General features: G+C 35.1%; 2 protein-coding genes across 2 annotated transcripts; one reads left to right on the top strand and one right to left on the bottom strand.

Annotated features, from left to right (window-relative positions):
• Positions 1-244: 244 nt before the first annotated feature.
• On the bottom strand, positions 245-14,138 carry LOC133288394 (pre-mRNA-processing protein 40C). Its single transcript, XM_061486145.1, has 17 exons — positions 14,050-14,138; positions 13,786-13,898; positions 13,597-13,682; positions 13,331-13,477; positions 11,930-12,560; positions 11,662-11,825; positions 11,277-11,314; positions 10,460-10,538; positions 8,446-8,916; positions 6,085-6,168; positions 5,202-5,342; positions 4,986-5,092; positions 2,854-2,977; positions 1,886-2,029; positions 1,354-1,500; positions 954-1,076; positions 245-742 (listed from the first exon to the last, which is right to left on the bottom strand). Exons 2-17 carry the CDS (start codon positions 13,886-13,888, stop codon positions 443-445), a joined length of 2,889 nt encoding a protein of 962 aa, XP_061342129.1. The 5' UTR covers positions 13,889-13,898; positions 14,050-14,138; the 3' UTR covers positions 245-442.
• An 891-nt stretch (positions 14,139-15,029) lies between these two features.
• Positions 15,030-18,241, top strand: LOC133288400 (pentatricopeptide repeat-containing protein At1g09820). Its single transcript, XM_061486153.1, has 4 exons — positions 15,030-15,136; positions 15,344-15,432; positions 15,739-15,800; positions 16,397-18,241. The coding sequence occupies exons 3-4, from the start codon at positions 15,767-15,769 to the stop codon at positions 18,112-18,114; spliced, it is 1,752 nt and encodes a 583-aa protein (XP_061342137.1). The 5' UTR covers positions 15,030-15,136; positions 15,344-15,432; positions 15,739-15,766; the 3' UTR covers positions 18,115-18,241.
• Positions 18,242-18,274: the final 33 nt, after the last annotated feature.

Raw genomic sequence — 18,274 nt, 5'->3', positions numbered from 1 at the left:
CAGTATTAATTTATGCAAGTTTATGTTTTTGAAAATAAAGTATACCTACGCAAACTAAAAAGTGAATCGTCAAAATCTTCACAAACAAATTGTAATGGTCAAATAAGTCTCTCTTTTTTTTTTTACAAGCAAATAAGTTAATAATTTCTAAACAAATTTGTAGGTAACAGTTTCGACTTTGAATGAATGATATAATTGCAAGAACGAAACCAGTGGTGGGTAAATTGAAAGAAGATTTGGGGCACTGACCACATTAGCGATACTTCTACAATGAAATGATGTTGATGATCATACAATCCCAAATAGGTCCGAGGAATTAGAGTGATATACTAAACACAACAATTACAACTCCGTCGATCCAATATCAGACTTCAAACAAAATAAACCTAATCTCTGGCAAAGGAGAGAGAGGAGAAAAAGGATAACAAAAGAACAACAAAAATTATCTTCTCTCAAATGGAAGTTTGGAAGATTCTAAAGAATTTCTACCTTTAGCACCTATATGCTTCTCTTCCCTTGAATCGTGAGATGACTTTTGTCGCCGCAGCATATCCTCTGCATACCGGCGCCACAAGGCTTCTCTTTCTTTTCTTGGAACCTTGTTATATCTTGGGTCAGATTTTAAAAGACGTTTAGCTGTAGACCATGAATTCAGGACTGTTTTCCCATCATCAGTTTTTTGAGATGCGGCTTCAGAAGTCAAGACATCAGCTAAGAGAACTCTAAACTCGTGTGCACAACGCTGGCCAAATCACAAGGGTCACTGACGTTAGAGTAGAGCACATATGTTAACCAAAAATGCAAATCTACTCATGCAGTTACTGAATCCCTCTCTTCAAATTCGAGTTGCACTCAGTCACTTTTATCACTAAAGAATATATCTAAAGCACAGGTAATAATATAGCAAAAGAAAATGCCATAGAAAACCACTAGCATCAGATATTGTCACTCACTTCCTGAAGCATCTTTGTATGTTCTCGAAAGAGCTTTTCTGTGTCAGCTGGATCAAGTTCGGGATTGGTTGCACGTCCTTGAGGATCCTTTTCTAATTTAGGCTTAGATTCTGTCCATGATGCCTGAAAATGATTACACAGATGACATTAATTTTATTCAATGAAAGAAAATAGGGTATAAAATTTATCATTATTAACAGCCAACTTCCTCGTAATGTAAAACAAATTACCAGCAAGCAATCTTTGTACAATTCAACCTTCAAGTGTCTGAGAAATTCATTTGCATTCATCTAATTTTAATTTAATTTTCAATTGAACCCTCCTACTATATGCAGTTTAGTCCTTCTATTCAATATGGGACTATAATAAGAGAATAGAACCACATAAAGAAAGGTTATACCAGAGGGTCTTTGATTGTCTCCACCAGTAAAGCTTGGAAAGAAGTGACTGCCTCCTTCCTTCGAATTTTTAGTCGCACCCTTTCCATTTCTTGTTCTTCCCTTTCCTTCCGTTTGCGCAGTTCCCGTTCTCTCTCCCTCAACTTCTCCTGCAAATCAGTTTCAAGTGTTTGAATTAAGCTATTAAAAATAATCTGCTAGAAGAAAATCTGGATACAAAGAAATTAAGAGGCCAACTCAAACAATACCAACCAATATAAAACAGAAAAATCATCAATAAAAGAGACACCGCCAATACCCATCATAGAAGTCACTCTAACAAACCAAAGCCTCCAATAAGCTAAAAACTGTACATGTGAAGTAGTTCAAAATTATATACCCACTAGTAACATAACAGCATCATGTCAAGGCATTAATAAAGACATTCATATTGATTAAAAAAGTCATACGTCACATATTTGTTGATTAAAAAAGTCATTCATCACATATTTGTTGATTAAAAAAGACATTGAACACATATTAACCAGCTAATACCTGCTCCTCCCTTTTAGCTTTGGTCTCTCGTTCTGCTGCATGTTCAGCAGCTTTCAATTCAGATATATACTCATTGAACAAAACTTCCCTATCCTCATGCCTCACAGATTTATACCTTGGATCGTCCCTGAAACTTTCTTTAACCTGCATCAACCAAAGACTATAAATTAAACAATACAAGTCACAGAAAAAGAGATATTAACATGAAATAAATTTTCATATATATATATATATATATATATATATAGAGAGAGAGAGAGAGAGAGAGATCATAGAGAAAATTAACACTTGATTTTTCAACTGCCTAGATCATTCTCAGGACACAGAAAACAAACTTTCTATCCTGCTATCATATCATACAAATCCAAAAAACCTGTCACTTGTGAAGTAAGAATTGATTTCTTGTCACACCGAGCTTTTCAGACATCAATTCATCGGGAAAACTAACAGTCAAAATCTATCACATGTAAGTTAAACAATAACTCATAGCAAGACAAACTTAAAAACACACAAGATCACTTGTTCATGATTTGTAAAAAAAAATTCCTTAAGTATCACAGGTTATGGCTCAACCTTTTCCTAAAAGTATACCAAACAATACATGTAATTATATGCATATTGACAACTAAAAGGAAGGCTTTAAAAAATATTTTGTAGAATTGAGAATGATTTTTTATTCCGTACATGCCTGATCATGGTGTTTACTTAGAGTCCTCTTTCTTATTCCTATGCATGTCCCAGAGAAACTGATTTATAATTTCTCTTTCGTTTCCTCTATTGTTTCAAGAAAACATATCAATCAATTCCGATTCTCGAGGCAGATAACAAAATATAAAAATTTCTTCAATTGCAAAAACAGGAATGCTCTCTACAGAGCTCAACCAATAGTCATTAAACCTAAGACTTAGGCTAATAATTTGAATCAAATAGAAAATAGCCCACAAGTATTATTTATAATGAGACCATACCCTGGACCAACGGGAGTTAAAAGCTATATCTCCTTGTTCTTTAAGCATTGACTTAAAATTTGCAGCAGCAGCTGCACACATTGCTCGAGCCTTTTCTTCAGCAGCCTTCTTCAAAGGAAGCACTCTGAAACACAAACAGGAACTCCATCAACCAGCATTCTGCAAATATCACATTGACATAAAGAAACCATTTACCATGCAAATCCAAAGAGTTCAGAGGGCATAAGGACACACCCACAGAATCCGAGAGTCTGTCATTAGCCTACTACCTGCTGACTCATGTTGCTTTCAAGCATTATCATTAGAAATCATTTCTCTGTCTAGGAAAAAGTCCAATATTAATGCGAATGAGGATCCAAACAAAAGCAATATATACACACACAAAGGTAAGAACTTATCTCAGTCGGATGTAACAAATTTTGAGTAACAAAATAAAAAAGAATGACTGGAAAGATGGCATTCATTTTGGAAGAATTGTTGCATGCAACAAACGTGCAGATGCTGGTGAAGTAAAAAGACAACCATATGCAACAAACATGTCTTGATTCCTTTACCTTTAAGCCTTTTTATTATAAGGAAATGAGCTACACTGTTGAGATATATAAAATCATTAATGTAACCTCACCCAACACCTTAAGTTTTTGGGTTGAAGTGGTTCTTTACTTGGTATTAGAGCCTCGGTGTACCGGGTTCGATCCTCACCGCCCCTCCACTTTCTTTCTAGTGAAATTTCTTTCTTCGCACAGGTAGGTGGGCCTGTGCATTGTCCACCCTTCAAGCCCAGTGAGCTCTCGTGTGAGGAGGCGTGTTGAGATATATAAAATCATGAATGTAGCCTCATCCAACAACTTAAGCTTTTGGGTTGAATTGGTTCTTTACATACACTAACAGAAACTCCCTCTCAAGCTTCCTTGAAAAGAAGGTAGAATATAAAGAGGGGTTAGGAAATATTGAGATTTCACTCCTAGAGACTGGTAGATGCGCTAGAGGCTTGAGAGTGGAAAATGAAATAAAATGCATGTCATTCTCAAATAAAGATAAATTTTACTGTACCAACTACCAAGCAAGCATATGATTATTTGCATCCCAAATTGTCAGCTCACACGAGAGTTCACTGGACTTGAACTCAGCTCACACGAGAGTTCACTGGACTTGAAGGGTGGATAATGCACAGACCCATCTACCTGTGCTAAGAAACTCCACAAGACTTAATTATTTATTAATTAAATCGGGGCGATGAGGATCGAACGAGTGACACCGAGGCTCTGATACTACGTAAAGAATTAATTCAACACAAAAGCTTATGCATTTTGGTGAGGTTACATTAATGATTTTTAGATGTCTCTAACAAAAACTCACTTGTATGCAGTAGCATAAAACCCATCAGTATCACAGCAAATCAATAGATAGAATCAAAGAGAAATCATATAAGAGGGATCAAAACATTAACATGTATAGGTTCATTGTACTCTCTTATTTTGAAGGAAAAAAAAATATTGGAATTTTAAGTAGAAAGATAACTGAATCTTGGAATTCAGTAGTTTCTGTCATTAGTCGTCTTCACTGTCATCAGTCATCACATTTTGAGGTTGTTAATCAACCCTACAGCATCTTTGAAGTAGTGACTCCAAGCATTATCTTTCATTTTCTAAGTCAATAGATTTACATTCACTGACACTGTTGCAAATCTGCAAAATGATACTGTACCAAACAAAAACTGCATTATAGATAAATGACTCTCTCAGTCTCTCCTCAGATTGAATACTGTACCTCCAAAATTTGTTTGCCACTGAAGGATGCATTACAATCATAATTCAATTCAGAAACATGCCTGTGAAGGTAATTTTAACCCAATACCAGTCTTTTCTATTTTGTGCGTCCAACATACAGGACGAAGGATCCAGAAAACTCAAGGAGTTAAAAATGAAAATGAAATGTTAGATTTTCATGTTAAGAATGTCACGTATAGTAACAAAGACTCACAGTCATAAAACCTCCAGAAAAAAAGTCACAAGAAAACTAAAGAATCGAATAATTAAATGGAAAGGATGCTGCTCACATAAACACACACAAGCAAAGAAAATTAAAAGAGAAGGCTAAATAAAACATCCTATTAAAATTCTAAGTGGCACCTTTCACTCAATAGGTGCTCCCGTTCCTTGCGGTCCAATGCCTCAAATCGTGGATCATTTCCCCATTTCTTTCGAAAAGTTTGATAATCAGTGTTATGATTAATATCCTGAAAGACAAATGATCTATAAGGATTCAGTAATTCCACAAATTGAAGGTATAGATTTGATAACAGAACTAATAAAAATGAATGAGCTCCAAACTGAGGCAATATTAACCTCTGACGCTTCATCCAGTAACTGCTTAAATCCCTCAATTGCAGCTTTTTGTGCAGCACGTTTTTCTTTGCGTTCTTCTTCCGCACGAGTTTTAACAAAATGCTCAAACAAGGATCTCCTAGCAGAATAACTTGGGATAGCCTGTATTGACACAGATTACCTATAATAAATTTTTTGCAGAAGACAACCTAAATAAGCCGAAAATGACAAGAAAAAAAATATTTTTAAGAGACAAGAAAACACAAAAATGGAGGGTAAGACATCATCTTTGGAAAAAGAATAGACTAAACTATAAAGCTAGATACATCGTCTCAAAAGAGCTATCTGGTCCCTATGCACATCTATAAGAGAAATGTCCCCTAGCCATAGAAGATAACCCTATCCCATTAATTCTGCAAAGAAAAAAATTTCCTGTAAGAGTCCAATGAGACACACTACCCAAATACATGAAATTCCTGCAGACAGAAGACACTTCAAGGAAGCATTTTATGTGAGAAGCAGCGAGTTCTTGAAACTTGAAAGTAGATGTAACATTAATATGGCTCCTAAGTTGAAACATTTATACATGTGAAGAAAAATTTCTCTTAAATCCACTACATTCAACCAAGTGATGTACAAAAAATAGACTTAATTCCACATGTGTGTCTCCACATTTTCGCTTTTTGAATAGTCAATTAAATGACCCTACTAATTTACACATGAAAAGCATAGCTCCAAAATGGATATCAATCCAGACACCAACAGAATTAAGACAAAGTTCATCAAAATTCCACCATTGCACCAGTACACAACTCATTCACAACCAACAGTTATAAGAGTTCCAGTTCAGGATAGGCCACAAATTCCCAAACAAAATAATAAAAAATATGTAATCTCCAAAAACCTTAAAACGTGGATCAAATACTATCTTCGGCAGTTCTTTCTCCCACTTTGAGAATGGTGCCACTCCTCGCTCCTTAAGCATCTCCTATAAAATGCATAGGCACAAATAAACACAAAATAATATTACATATAAAATAAGGCTCATTTGAGAGTAAATCATGGTTCATGGAGTGTATTGCCCTACATAGAACACATTTGAATATGACCAGAACACAAAAAAAATTATTCAGAGCAAAATTTATTATCAATTTTATATATATGTAATAATGCAGTAAGAAAGGATTCCATTTCATATAATCGAGAATTTCATTTGGTTAGTGAAATTAGACATGTCAGCTGTCAAACTACCAATATATGAGCTCTGAAATACATCCCTACTATAGTTATAATATAAAATTATTTATGTGTCTTCACCCAACAGTTTAAATTTTTGGGAGAATTGGTTCTTTACAGTATCACTGCTATATCCTCTTCTTTTTTCCTATGTGTTGAAGAGCAGATGCATAGGCAGGTTCTTCTAAGACTTCAAGCATCTTCTCTTGGACATGTGCGAACAAATTTATCAGTCAGTTGATTTTTCATTTCAGACTCTTGCCTCATCAAGAAACAATCAATCAAACTTCTAATCCAGTTTAACAATCGATGGACTTGGAAACACCATGTCTTACAATCAAACAAATTGAAATCTAACCTCTGCTATTGAGTGAGACATAAAAGTGCTTTGAAAGACCCTTTTTTAACTTTTTTTATAGAATAAGTTTACCACAGAGAAAGGGAAAGAACAACGACAGAAAATATATTTCATTAAATAGTAAAAATCAGAAGAGAGAAAAAATAAAGAAGAGCCAGGACTTCAATAAATAAATCCTTCAAATCCTTCAGTATAAATCTCAGAGAACCACGCACTGTACACCAAGAAGAGGCAAGGAAGACAAGTCAGTGAGCAATAGGAAAAATAGAGAGCCTCTCTTAGAGCTATAGGCATTAGCTCCAAGTCCAACGAAATGCACCATAAAGCCAAAGGCATGTATGCCTATTGATGCAAGACAAAGAGTTGGGATCCTGTTTAAGCTACTGGAGATTACTATTTTTCATGAAACAAAACTGAAGTACTGTAGCACTGTTATTATATCTTATTTATCAATTAAATTCTCAAAAGTTACTTTAGACGAATAACAGAATAAGATTACACCTGTTCTATGCATTAGGATTTGTTATTCACTAGGGTTTCTATGCTACATAAATGGGTCTCTAATGGCGGTAACAGGACAGTTCAGTCTTCTTTGAAAACAGGTTTTCTACTATTTCACCTATGTTCAACCAGAAGACAAGCCCTCTTTGCATGTGCTTCAGATCTCGTAGACCATTCTTTTCTCTCAATATATCTCTAGTGCATCACAGATTTAATCCAAGGGTTTTTATTCCACATCACCTAGATTACTTTTTCTTTCATTTTCTTTTTTTGGAATTCATGCAAATACGATTGGTACCCATAATAAATGAAGTCACCCTCCCTCAAAATCTAAACAATTCACGTATCATTTTGTACACCAATATATTTTTTTATTATAGAATAGCTTATTACTGAAAGGTAAGCAGGCTTATGGAAGGAGGGAGAATAAGGATTCCTCCTTCAGGGCTTCAACTAAACTACTAAGAAAGCTTGCCACCAAACACAAACAAAGTTATTAGGTCAAATTCCAAAATTAGCTCCCCAATCCCTACGCCAATCTACCAAGGAGATCCACATGCTGAACAGTGAACACCATAGAAAAAACAATCTTGTCCCAAAGCATGACAAAGAATAGAGATCATCCTTCCTTTCTAACCCAAATTACCAACTGCATGGAAGAACCCCCCCCCCAAAAAAAAAAAAAAAAAAAAACAACTGTTCTAGAACATGTAGCATGACTACGGAAGAAAGCAAAATTATGCACTAGTTGTCCCCCAAAATTTAAATCTCTACACAAACGGTGTGATAGTGTATTTTAACTAAATGCAAATATGCAGCAATTTAACAATCTTCCATAAACTATTTTTGATGATTCAACATCAACATCGCCTTTATTCAAAACTAGTCGGGGTTGGCAATTGACAAACCCAAATTAAGAAAAGGACATATAAACTATTTTTGATGATTAAAAACAATAAAATCACAAAAAATAAAAGCAGCAAATAAAATCCAAAGAAGGGGGGAGTCATAGGTATATCTCATGTGATGATTTTAGCATATTTAAAAATATATAATGAGATCAGGGCAGGAGTATCAGGATTCTTCATAACAGAAACAAAAACAACAAAGTAAAAGAAATGGACAAGAAACTATATCAGCTCAAAGAAAAAGAAAAAAAAAGAGATATACCTTAAATTGAGTTATGCGCTCCTCCTTTGAAGGTCCACTATCTTCCTCTTCTGAATCTGAGGATGTGTCAGAGACGTTAGTATCACCATTAGCATCTTTTTGTTTATCTTTGTTATTATCGATTTGCAGGCCTTTAGCTGTAGATTCAGCTGCTTTTGAACCATTTGATTCAGATCCTGTTTGGACTGATGGTGCAGGAATAGATGACGAAGCAACAGGTGTTCCTGAGTCCTGCAACTTCTTCTTGATCAAATCCAGTGCTGATGATGAGCTCTGTACACTAGAGGGTTTAAGAGCTGCAGCATCACGACTACCAGTTTTAATATCAGGAGCATTCAGAGTAACCATTCCAGACCCTCTATCAGATAATACATTAGTATTTGGAACTGACATTAAATGATCTTTTGTAACTTCACCATCCTGCTTCTTTTTTAATTCAGCCACCTCATTTGGGATTTGCCAGCAGCTTGTCTAACAGAGAGCAAAAGACAAAAGAATAAACAAATGAAATAATACAGAAATGGTATCACAATTTAAATGAAAAGTATTAACAGTACATATATATTAATATAATTTAGCAAAGATTAGAATTTAAGAACTTCTATTGAATATATTTCCTATTTAGTAAACTTAATGAAAGAGTGGCTAATGTGTCAATATTATATTGATTTATTTACCAATATTTTGGATGATTTCCAAAATTAGAAATATCAAAATTGGCCTCCCAGCTTTTACCAAAAGCATCAAAATAAAACAAAAAAACCTACTCCAAGGTAGGACCCACCCAGGGCTGATAAAAAATCCCAAAAAGGTTGTTACATATAAAAGTAAATATTTTACAATGCAGAAATTACTTAATCCTGTTTCAGATTGTGACCTACACATTATACACATGTAAAGGTAAAGAACAGTGTGAGGAAGGTGAATCTGTCATAAACTATTTTGTTAATTCTATTAATAACTGTTGTACAAACAAAAGAATTAACTTAAACGAAGCTTTGGAATTCCCACATGTCCCCAAATATACTTTTGAACTCCTAATCTGATTTCCATAGCTAATGCTAGGCCCAAGAATGGTTTGTACATCTCTAATCTCTAATACACACTCGCACACGTGTCCTTTGGACATGATTAGCACCACTTTACCTTGCAAAGATATTTAGCTTATGATGAAGAATCGGGGTACCAAGAAGCATACTCCTAACTCCTAAGCATTTGGCCATCATCGAGACGAATTCTTTTTGAAACTTAAGCTATTAGGTGGTGCCCGAGAATGATTTTCTCTCTCTAACAGTATTAAATATCCAACAAGCAAATCCCTCAGACACCAAGAAGCACCGCCAACACAACACCATAGTGAAGCAAAGAAAACCTATCCTACACCAAATCAAGTACAGTGGCAAAAATCAATAATCCGAACTTTTGCACACTGCTTCAACTTCGACCAAATCACATTAAAAACATTTCTATTTTCCTATTCTTTTCTTTCCCTTTCTTCATGATCAAACGTAAAAAAGAAAGACCTTAAATGGATTTATTGAGGTCGTTTGATCCATGTAGCCAATCCCACCTGATGAGAAAAGGCTGAATTCATGTTATTCCTGTTTCTTTCCCTTTCTTTCTCAAGTCATCCTTCTACTAGAGAAGTTCATAACCTGCTATCTAATGATTTTTCTCACATACGGACCTGCCAATCTAATCTCGTGGAAAAGTAACATTATTCCTCTTCTTTTCATTACATTTCAATAATATTACAACTGTTAGTAATAATAATATAAAGTTATAGAGAGAAAAACAAGGGGAAGTTGTCACAATGATGCAAATAACAATTTAAAAATGCATAATTAGAAGCAGAGGTAATAAAGCAAAGGGTAACAAGCTAATCAGGCATTGTTATGTCAGAACATATACAGGTGCAATTCATCCTAGCAAGACAAGTACTCAAGGAAACGGACAGGAGAACAAGAAAAATGACTTAGATCATAAAGTTGAGTTGTTAATATATGAATCATACCTTGGTTAGGTTGTTGTAGTAATATTTTTTCCCATCACTAGTAGAGACCAGCAGCCAGTCAGTACCAGGCAAATCCACCCTATAATAGGAAACCATGACAAAAGATTAGAAGGTAATATTGCAAATCTTTGTTTCTAAGTAACGCACACCCCACAATAACAAATAACAGTAAGTCACATAGACAGAAGAAATTAAAAAAATGTAAGTGAGAAAATAAAAAGGTCACCTAACTCATGAACAAAAAATCTCATCAATATCCTCTCATTACTGAATGATTCACTAAAGCAAGACGTAATATGTAGTCAAATTTCTTGCAACTATGGTTTCTTTGCACTATACATAAAATCCCTCGGATTTACTGATTTATCTATAGGACCATAAAACCCTTCCACACCAATAAATCCATATTTCTATATTTAATGCATGAAACTTCCCTAGGAATATTGGTTGCAGAGAATTCAATTTTTCAGGAAACTACAACTGTATAGTCACATTTATTGTTTAGCGCCCACATATTAAGATTTTAATTTCACTAGCACACCACCATCCTCTTTCCTTACTTTTAAACTATTAGAGTTTTTGACAATACCATCACCTGCAAAGACCTATAAACAGTTGAATTATAACATTTTTTATTAAAGATATAGTACTAAAGGACAATTTTTATAGGCCTCTTAGAAAGCAAGTTCAATAGGAGAAAAGTAGAAAAGAGAAATAAAAAACCCAAAATATATTAGGAGTTAGAAGTGCAAAACAAAAAACAAAATGACATTTACAATAAGGTAGTTTGCCACCAGAAGAAAAGCAACAAACTTACATTGAAACTGGAGTTGGCTGCACAGAAACTTGGTGAGGCTGCATACACATCCAAAATATCAATAAATGAATTTAAAATAAAATTAAATAGGGATAAAAAATTGTACTATTGATGATAGTAGACAATTTTTGAAAGTAAAAAATAGGCATCTAAAATGATTTTCTACGGTTACGACGTTAAGGTTTTAGCCCACGAATATCTAGTATCTGATTTTTTTCCCCATCAGCTTGGGTATCCAATATCCATTATCTAAATCTTCAAATATTATAAACTAATAACATAAACTACATTAAAATATATTTCATTTTGTGATATTAGAAAATTATTTAATGATGCAGGATAAGGTAAGAGATCTGCTAAGAGAGTAGGTAGTAAGTATGAGTACCTCTCCTTTAAAGCTAGCAGGTTTATCATACGTTGATTGTCGTGTCAAGGCATTATAATAGTATACAATTCCAGCTTCAGTCTTGTGGGCTGTCCAGGCATCTACTTGATCATTAGCAACATCCTCATTCTGCGTGACAACAGCATTGAATTTTTTCTTGTCATCTACAACAACAAGAACCACTTATGTAAGGACAGTGATTTGTATTTTAAAACCATATCAATGAGCCAACACATGTCAATGGAGCAGTAACTCGCAGTGTGCATACCAGCATGGCCTGAAATTACTTCTGTCTGCAAACCAGCTGTTCCTCTCGGCTGATTACTGGAAGCAGACACAGAAGTTCCCCCAGTAGCAGCACCCACAGGAGTAACTCCAGGAGGTTGAGAATCAGGTACTGGAACAGCTGGGAGAGTAACACCACGTGCAGGGAATGGGAAGGGACCAGGAAAAGCAGCAGGATATTGAAGAAATGGTGGCCTAAGTACACCACTCATATGCGGAGGCTGTAACCAAGGTCCATGGGGGGAAGCAACCATGGCAGGTATGGATGGATAGGATAAGCCTTTCTGTAGGGCGGTAGGATCTGATGCAATGGCAGAAGCAGGCACATTTTGTCTGAGTACTGAAGAATCTGTGCTTGTGGATGGAGCAGCTGGATTGGAGGATATTATCGCAGCTGAAGCTAATCCAGGGGGGCCAGGATTCCCTGGAGTTCCAGGCATTATAGGATGCATAGGAAAAGGTAGGGCAGTTGGCATCCATGAAGTAGCCGGCCGATAGTTAGGGTCAGCAGGTGGAGGCATTGCAGATATAGAAGTATGACCAGGTACAGAATGTAGGATACCTGACGCAGATGACACTTTATTAACATCCTGTGCAACAGAGTCCAACATGTTCTGCAATAAACAAATAGAAGTGGGAGGAAATTATTATTATTGAGCTTCTCTCCTGAAAAAATTATTTTTGCACCAATTACATGATGCCAATGCTCAGCAGCCATTATTTGACAACTCATCACCAAAATATTACATGATATCCATTCTTCATTTTAGACTGTCAGAATGTACTCAAATCACAAATTTGAATATGACAGCATCTTTTCTGTTTCCCACGGTTGCATGAAAACCTAAGATAAAAGTAACACGGATAGGCCCCTGTTATGTTATTAACTTATTATACGATGACATCACCTGGCATTATGTTATTAACCAAAATTTCCATTATTATATCATTTAAAGTTTTGTCTATATTACAGTTACTTACATCCTTTAGTTCAAGTGCATTTCATTTCACTAAAGAACATCTGAAATCTATGCCAGGCCCAGCCTTCGTGAATGGTTACTTAGTTGACCGCGAGGATGTTTGAGTAGGTTTTGATATTCACTCATAACTCATTGTTGCTCGGTAGAGGGAGGAAAATCACTTTCATAGTGGAGGAGTTGCCAAACTTTATAGTGTGGAGACTTTCAACTATCCCATGTTGTTGTCAAACCCATCAAATGTCAACTAATCTTCATTCCAAAATTTCCACCTACTCAAAACAAGCATAGCCTAAGGTTTTGATAAATTTCCCTTAAATATGGAATTACCCAAACTTATTCCCTTCTTTCTGTTCAATCTCAGAGCTTGCACCCTCTTCAATTTAATGTAAGAGTACGAGCCTTACCGTGTTAGATGGAGCATGCTGATTGCTAGAAAAAGCTGCACCACTTTGAGAAATATTATACGAAAATGACGGTGGAGCATGTGAAGAGAGACCAGGAACCGGAGGTTGAAAAACCATGGGATTCACTGCCGAATTAGACTTCATCACCTGCATAAAAAGACAGCAAATACAGTCAACAAAACAAGAGTGTAAATAACACATGTCCGTGATTGAATTACAACATCACCATAAACCCATTCAAACAAACAACTCGGTACTATACTAACAGAATGTGTCGACGACTGCTGAGAATTCCCAGAAGCGTTCACATTTTGATACACGCAGTGAGAGAATGATGTGGCCGATGCTGGAGCTACAAAAACAGTTGCATTCAATAGGTGCTTCAATTGAATCACTTGAAATAACACTTAATAAATTAAAATCATAGAGAAAACGTAAAGGTGTAGTAGACATACACGCAGCAGGAGTTGAAGGAGCAGAACCCACAGGTAGTGGTAGAGATGTTTCAACGGACACAGGTGGCTGTGCCTCCTGTGGCAACCACGCAGGTGAAGCCATTAAAACCGATCTGCATTCAAAACAAACAGTGTGATATTGCATACGGTAGTTTTCACGAAGGAAAATCGTAACGAAACTCGAATATAGAGCGAGTTTCGAGAAAGGAACTAAAAATTGAACTCAACAAAGCAGAGAGTAAGAGAGAGAGAGAGGATCGTAACCAGAGAGTGAAGAATGAAGGCGAAGGGGTTAGGGTGAATTTGGACGGAAGGAGTGAAGAGTGATTGTGAGTCCACGTTTTGGGTTTTTGAAAACTGATGGAAATGTAATGTAATGCACCCAAAGGTGTTATGTTCTGTTTTAGGGCTAGCTTAGCTTCCTCGGACCATATTGCGACTCAAAATATTAATTAATTTTGTCACTTTACAATAACTTGTTTTATTATTGAAGTTACGTAACGGAAGGGTATATTATTAAGAAATACTACTCAGATTATTATCTTATGTTATTTTATTTTGAGAATTTCATTTATTTTTTTTTGAGAAAAGTCTACCAATGTCCTTGATTTGTTTCAGAATCACCTATGTTCCTGTGGTTTTTTTATCACATATATTCCTGTGCTTTGTAAAAAATAAAAAACCACAGGGACATATGTGATAAAAATATACCATTTTGCAAATCATAGGGGCATATGTGATAAAAAAAAATCACATGGGCATAGGTGATTCTGAAACAAACTACAAGAACATTGGTGAACTTTTCCCATTTTTTTATCTTTTAATGATAAATCTCACATGATTTCTCTTTATAACATGAGATAACTACTCTCACATAAAATGAATAACATTTCCATAAATTATTTATTAGGAATGGGATAAGATGAATTTATGTTGGTGTAAAAATATTAAATTTTAATTATAACTTTTATATATATATATATATATATATATATATATATATATATATATGTCGATCATAATTTATTGAAAAATGATAATTAATTAATAAATTATAATTAAAATTTAACATAAGACGTATTATTCTCATTGGTACAAAATTGATATGCAATATTAAAAACTATAACTTTCGATAAACCATTCATAATTTTTTCTAAAAATAAATTAATTTAATAATTAAAATATCTCTCATCATTAATATTATATTCTTTAGTCTCTTTCTTTATTAACGGTGTTGGGTGATCATCTGAGTGTTCCCAACTCAAAACCCTGATTCAACTCACACTCTCAACTCTCAACTGCTTCCGTCTAAATTCACCCTTGTGCCTTCGTCTTCATTCTTCACAATCTGGTTATGATCCTCTCTCTCTCTCTATCTCGGTTCTGTTTAGTTCAATTTGCAGTTAGTTTCGTGAAGTTCGCTCTATATTCGAATTTCGAAGTCCTGTTTCGCTTTAGAAATTGCGCTTAGCTGTTGTGAAAAATATCCGAAACTTGTAAATGATTGCCCGGTTTCGTTTTGTCTAATATATAATAATACTGATTGTTTTAAATGCAGATCAGTTTTAATGGCTTCACGTGCGTGGTTGCGACACGCGGCACAGCCACCGGTGCATGTGGATTCTTCCATTCCAAATTCTGCTGCATGTATGTCTGCTACACCATTACGCTTTCTCTATGGTTTTAATTCATTATGTGTTATTTCAATTTTACTTAATGCAACTGGATAACAACAATATATATACACGCGCGCACGCACTCACACACATAAGTATGTATCATGTATGTATATTAACAGCTATTTCTCTATAAACTTTTGTAGTATTGGATGGTTCTTCTTCTAATACATTCAAAAACTATTGCAGTTTTTGTACTAAAAAAAAAAAAAAACTATTGCAGTTTTTATTCACCTTCAGCGATGAGTCTATGACCGTTGTTACTATTTATTAACAGATGTATCAAAGGAAGTATACCGGGAGCAATGACTAATGGAAAACTTGCTGGATCTATACAAGGTGATAAAGCTTTTATCTCTTGGAAGTTGTACTTGTTTCTAAATAAGTTCCAAATATATGTATCCATGCAATGTAGAAGGTTTTACTCTTTTTCTTAAATATTGGTAAATATGAGGGTGAGCCTTGGTGTAAGTGGTAACGTTGCTCCTTTTGTGAAGTCACTGGTTCTGAGTCTAGGAAAATAGTCTCTTTGGAAAATTCAAGGATAAGACTACGTACAATCAATTCTCACCCGTACTCTATAAAGTCAGGGAGCCTTTGTGCACTTGTGTTTGCCCTCTGCCCTTTACCCACCTCTATTTGTAGTATCAGCTCTTGATGATATAATATCCTTAACAACTCATATTGTAACTTTTTTGTTTTATGTATATATCATCAATACTCTGATTAGGTCTATTACAGATATATTTTAAAATTTCCATTGGCCTAAGTCTTCTTACTTTCTTTTTTACCATTAATCTCAAAAAATATGACTTATTTATTTACATGTATTCACTGTTTTAATGTTAATATGTCCTTTTTGGTGTAAAATCTCTCTCTCTCCTTGTCTGCTAATAATTTTGTTGACCAGCTAATACTCTAATTTCTACTCACAGGTCCAATCTTCCAGTCATTCAGCATATCTAGGATTTTGGAGCTGTTGAATAAACAGCACTGGTCAGAGCTCAAAACCCATCTCAGAGTGACCAAACCTGGAATACTTCTTGACCAATTGCTTAATGCTGGAGTTGATTCAGAGCTTGTTTTGAGGTTCTTTCAATGGTCTCAGAAAGAGTTCAAACTTTCATATGGTCTTGAAACAACTGGCAAACTTCTATATCTTCTAGTAAATTCAAAAAGGTACTCTAAAGTCAGGTCCTGTTTGGATAAGTTTGTTAAGAATGAGAAACATACAGTTTCTTCTGTTTTTCATTCCCTTTTGTTGGGTGGTGATCGATCTTGTGCAAATGCTCTAATAATTGATATGTTGGTCTTAGCATATGTGAGAAATTTTGAACTCCGCTCTGCTTGTGAAGCATTTAGGCGAGCTCAAGATTATGGATTTAAGTTATCGTTGAATTCATGCAATCCGTTGTTGAGTGCTTTGGTGAAGGAGAATGAAATTGGGAATATGGAGCATGTGTACAAGGAGATGATAAAGAGAAGAATTCAGCCTAACTTGACCACATTTAACATTTTTATTAATGGTCTCTGTAAAGCTGGTAAGTTGAATAAGGCACAGGATGTTATTGAAGACATGAAGGCCTGGGGATTTTCACCAAATGTAGTTACTTATAATACTCTTATTGATGGGCATTGCAAGAAGGGCACTGCTGGAAAAATGCACAAAGCTGATGCTATTTTGAAAGAAATGCTTGCTAATAAAATTTGTCCAAATGAGATCACCTTTAACACTCTCATTGACGGGTTTTGTAAGGATGAGAATGTGCTGTTTGCAAAGAAGGCTTTTGAAGAGATGCAAAGGCAGGGACTAAAACCTAATTTAGTTACTTGTAACTCACTGATAAATGGTCTATCTAATAATGGGAAGCTAGATGAGGCTATTGCTTTGCGGGATAAGATGATGAGCATGGGTTTGAAGCCAAATATTGTTACTTATAATGCTCTTATTAATGGGTGTTGTAAGAAGAAGATGATGGAAGAAGCATTAAAACTCTTTGATGATATAACTAAGCAAGAGTTGGTTCCCAATGCAACAACGTTCAATACATTGATTGATGCTTACTGCAAGGATGGGTTGCTGGATGAAGGATTTGCACTGTGTAGTTCAATGCTAGATGAAGGGGTTTTTCCAAATGTTTCAACCTATAATTGCTTAATTGCAGGCTTGTGCAGAAAACGAAACATAAGAGCTGCTAAAGAGCTTCTTAATGAAATGGAGAACAAGGGCTTGAAAGCTGATATTGTAACATATAACATCTTAATATATGGATGGTGCAAATACGGTGAATCAAGTAAGGCAGAAAAATTACTAAATGAAATGCTCAACGTGGGTGTAAAACCTAATCATGTAACATATAATACTTTGATGGATGGCTATTGTATGGAGAGAAATCTCAAGGCAGCATTGAATGTGAGGACACGGATGGAGAAAGAAGGGAAGCGAGCTAATATTGTTACATATAATGTGTTGATTAAAGGATTTTGTATAGCAGGCAAGCTAGGGGATGCAAATGGGCTTCTTAATGAGATGTTGGAAAAGGGTTTAAACCCAAATCGTATTACTTATGATATAGTTAGACTTGAAATGCTGGAGAAAGGTTTTATTCCAGACATAGAAGGGCACTTATATAATATCTCTGGCATGTCTTAGCATGAACTTGAGATGCTAGATGGAATTTTCATTATCCGTGTATTGCTGTTTAGAATTGAGCTTCACAAAAGATTTAGAGAATGAGTATATATAGCAACTTGTACCAAAATTATTTTTAACTGTTGTTTGTGGGTAAGTGTTATGCAATCTCACCATCTTG

Source organism: Gastrolobium bilobum, unplaced genomic scaffold (assembly GCF_033153095.1).
Source record: "Gastrolobium bilobum isolate Gb01-03AN ecotype WA unplaced genomic scaffold, APGP_CSIRO_Gbil_v1 utg1578, whole genome shotgun sequence".
In the NCBI taxonomy this organism is placed as follows: Eukaryota; Viridiplantae; Streptophyta; class Magnoliopsida; order Fabales; family Fabaceae; genus Gastrolobium; species Gastrolobium bilobum.
The sequence above is the reverse complement of the archived record's forward strand: the minus strand, read 5'-3'. Positions and strand labels throughout refer to the sequence as shown.

Bases quoted from the DNA above. Each gene is read 5' to 3' on its own strand.
- LOC133288400 (XM_061486153.1), top strand. From the start codon at position 15,767: ATGACTAATGGAAAACTTGCTGGATCTATACAAG. The intron at 15,801-16,396 runs GTGATAAAGCTT...TTCTACTCACAG, and splicing joins ACTTGCTGGATCTATACAAG to GTCCAATCTTCCAGTCATTC.
- LOC133288394 (XM_061486145.1), bottom strand. From the start codon at position 13,888: ATGGCTTCACCTGCGTGGTTGCCACAGGAGGCACAGCCACCTGTGTCC. The intron at 13,478-13,596 runs GTTAGTATAGTA...CTTTTTATGCAG, and splicing joins AGCAGTCGTCGACACATTCT to GTGATGAAGTCTAATTCGGC. The intron at 6,169-8,445 runs GTATATCTCTTT...TGCATTTTATAG, and splicing joins AGCGCATAACTCAATTTAAG to GAGATGCTTAAGGAGCGAGG.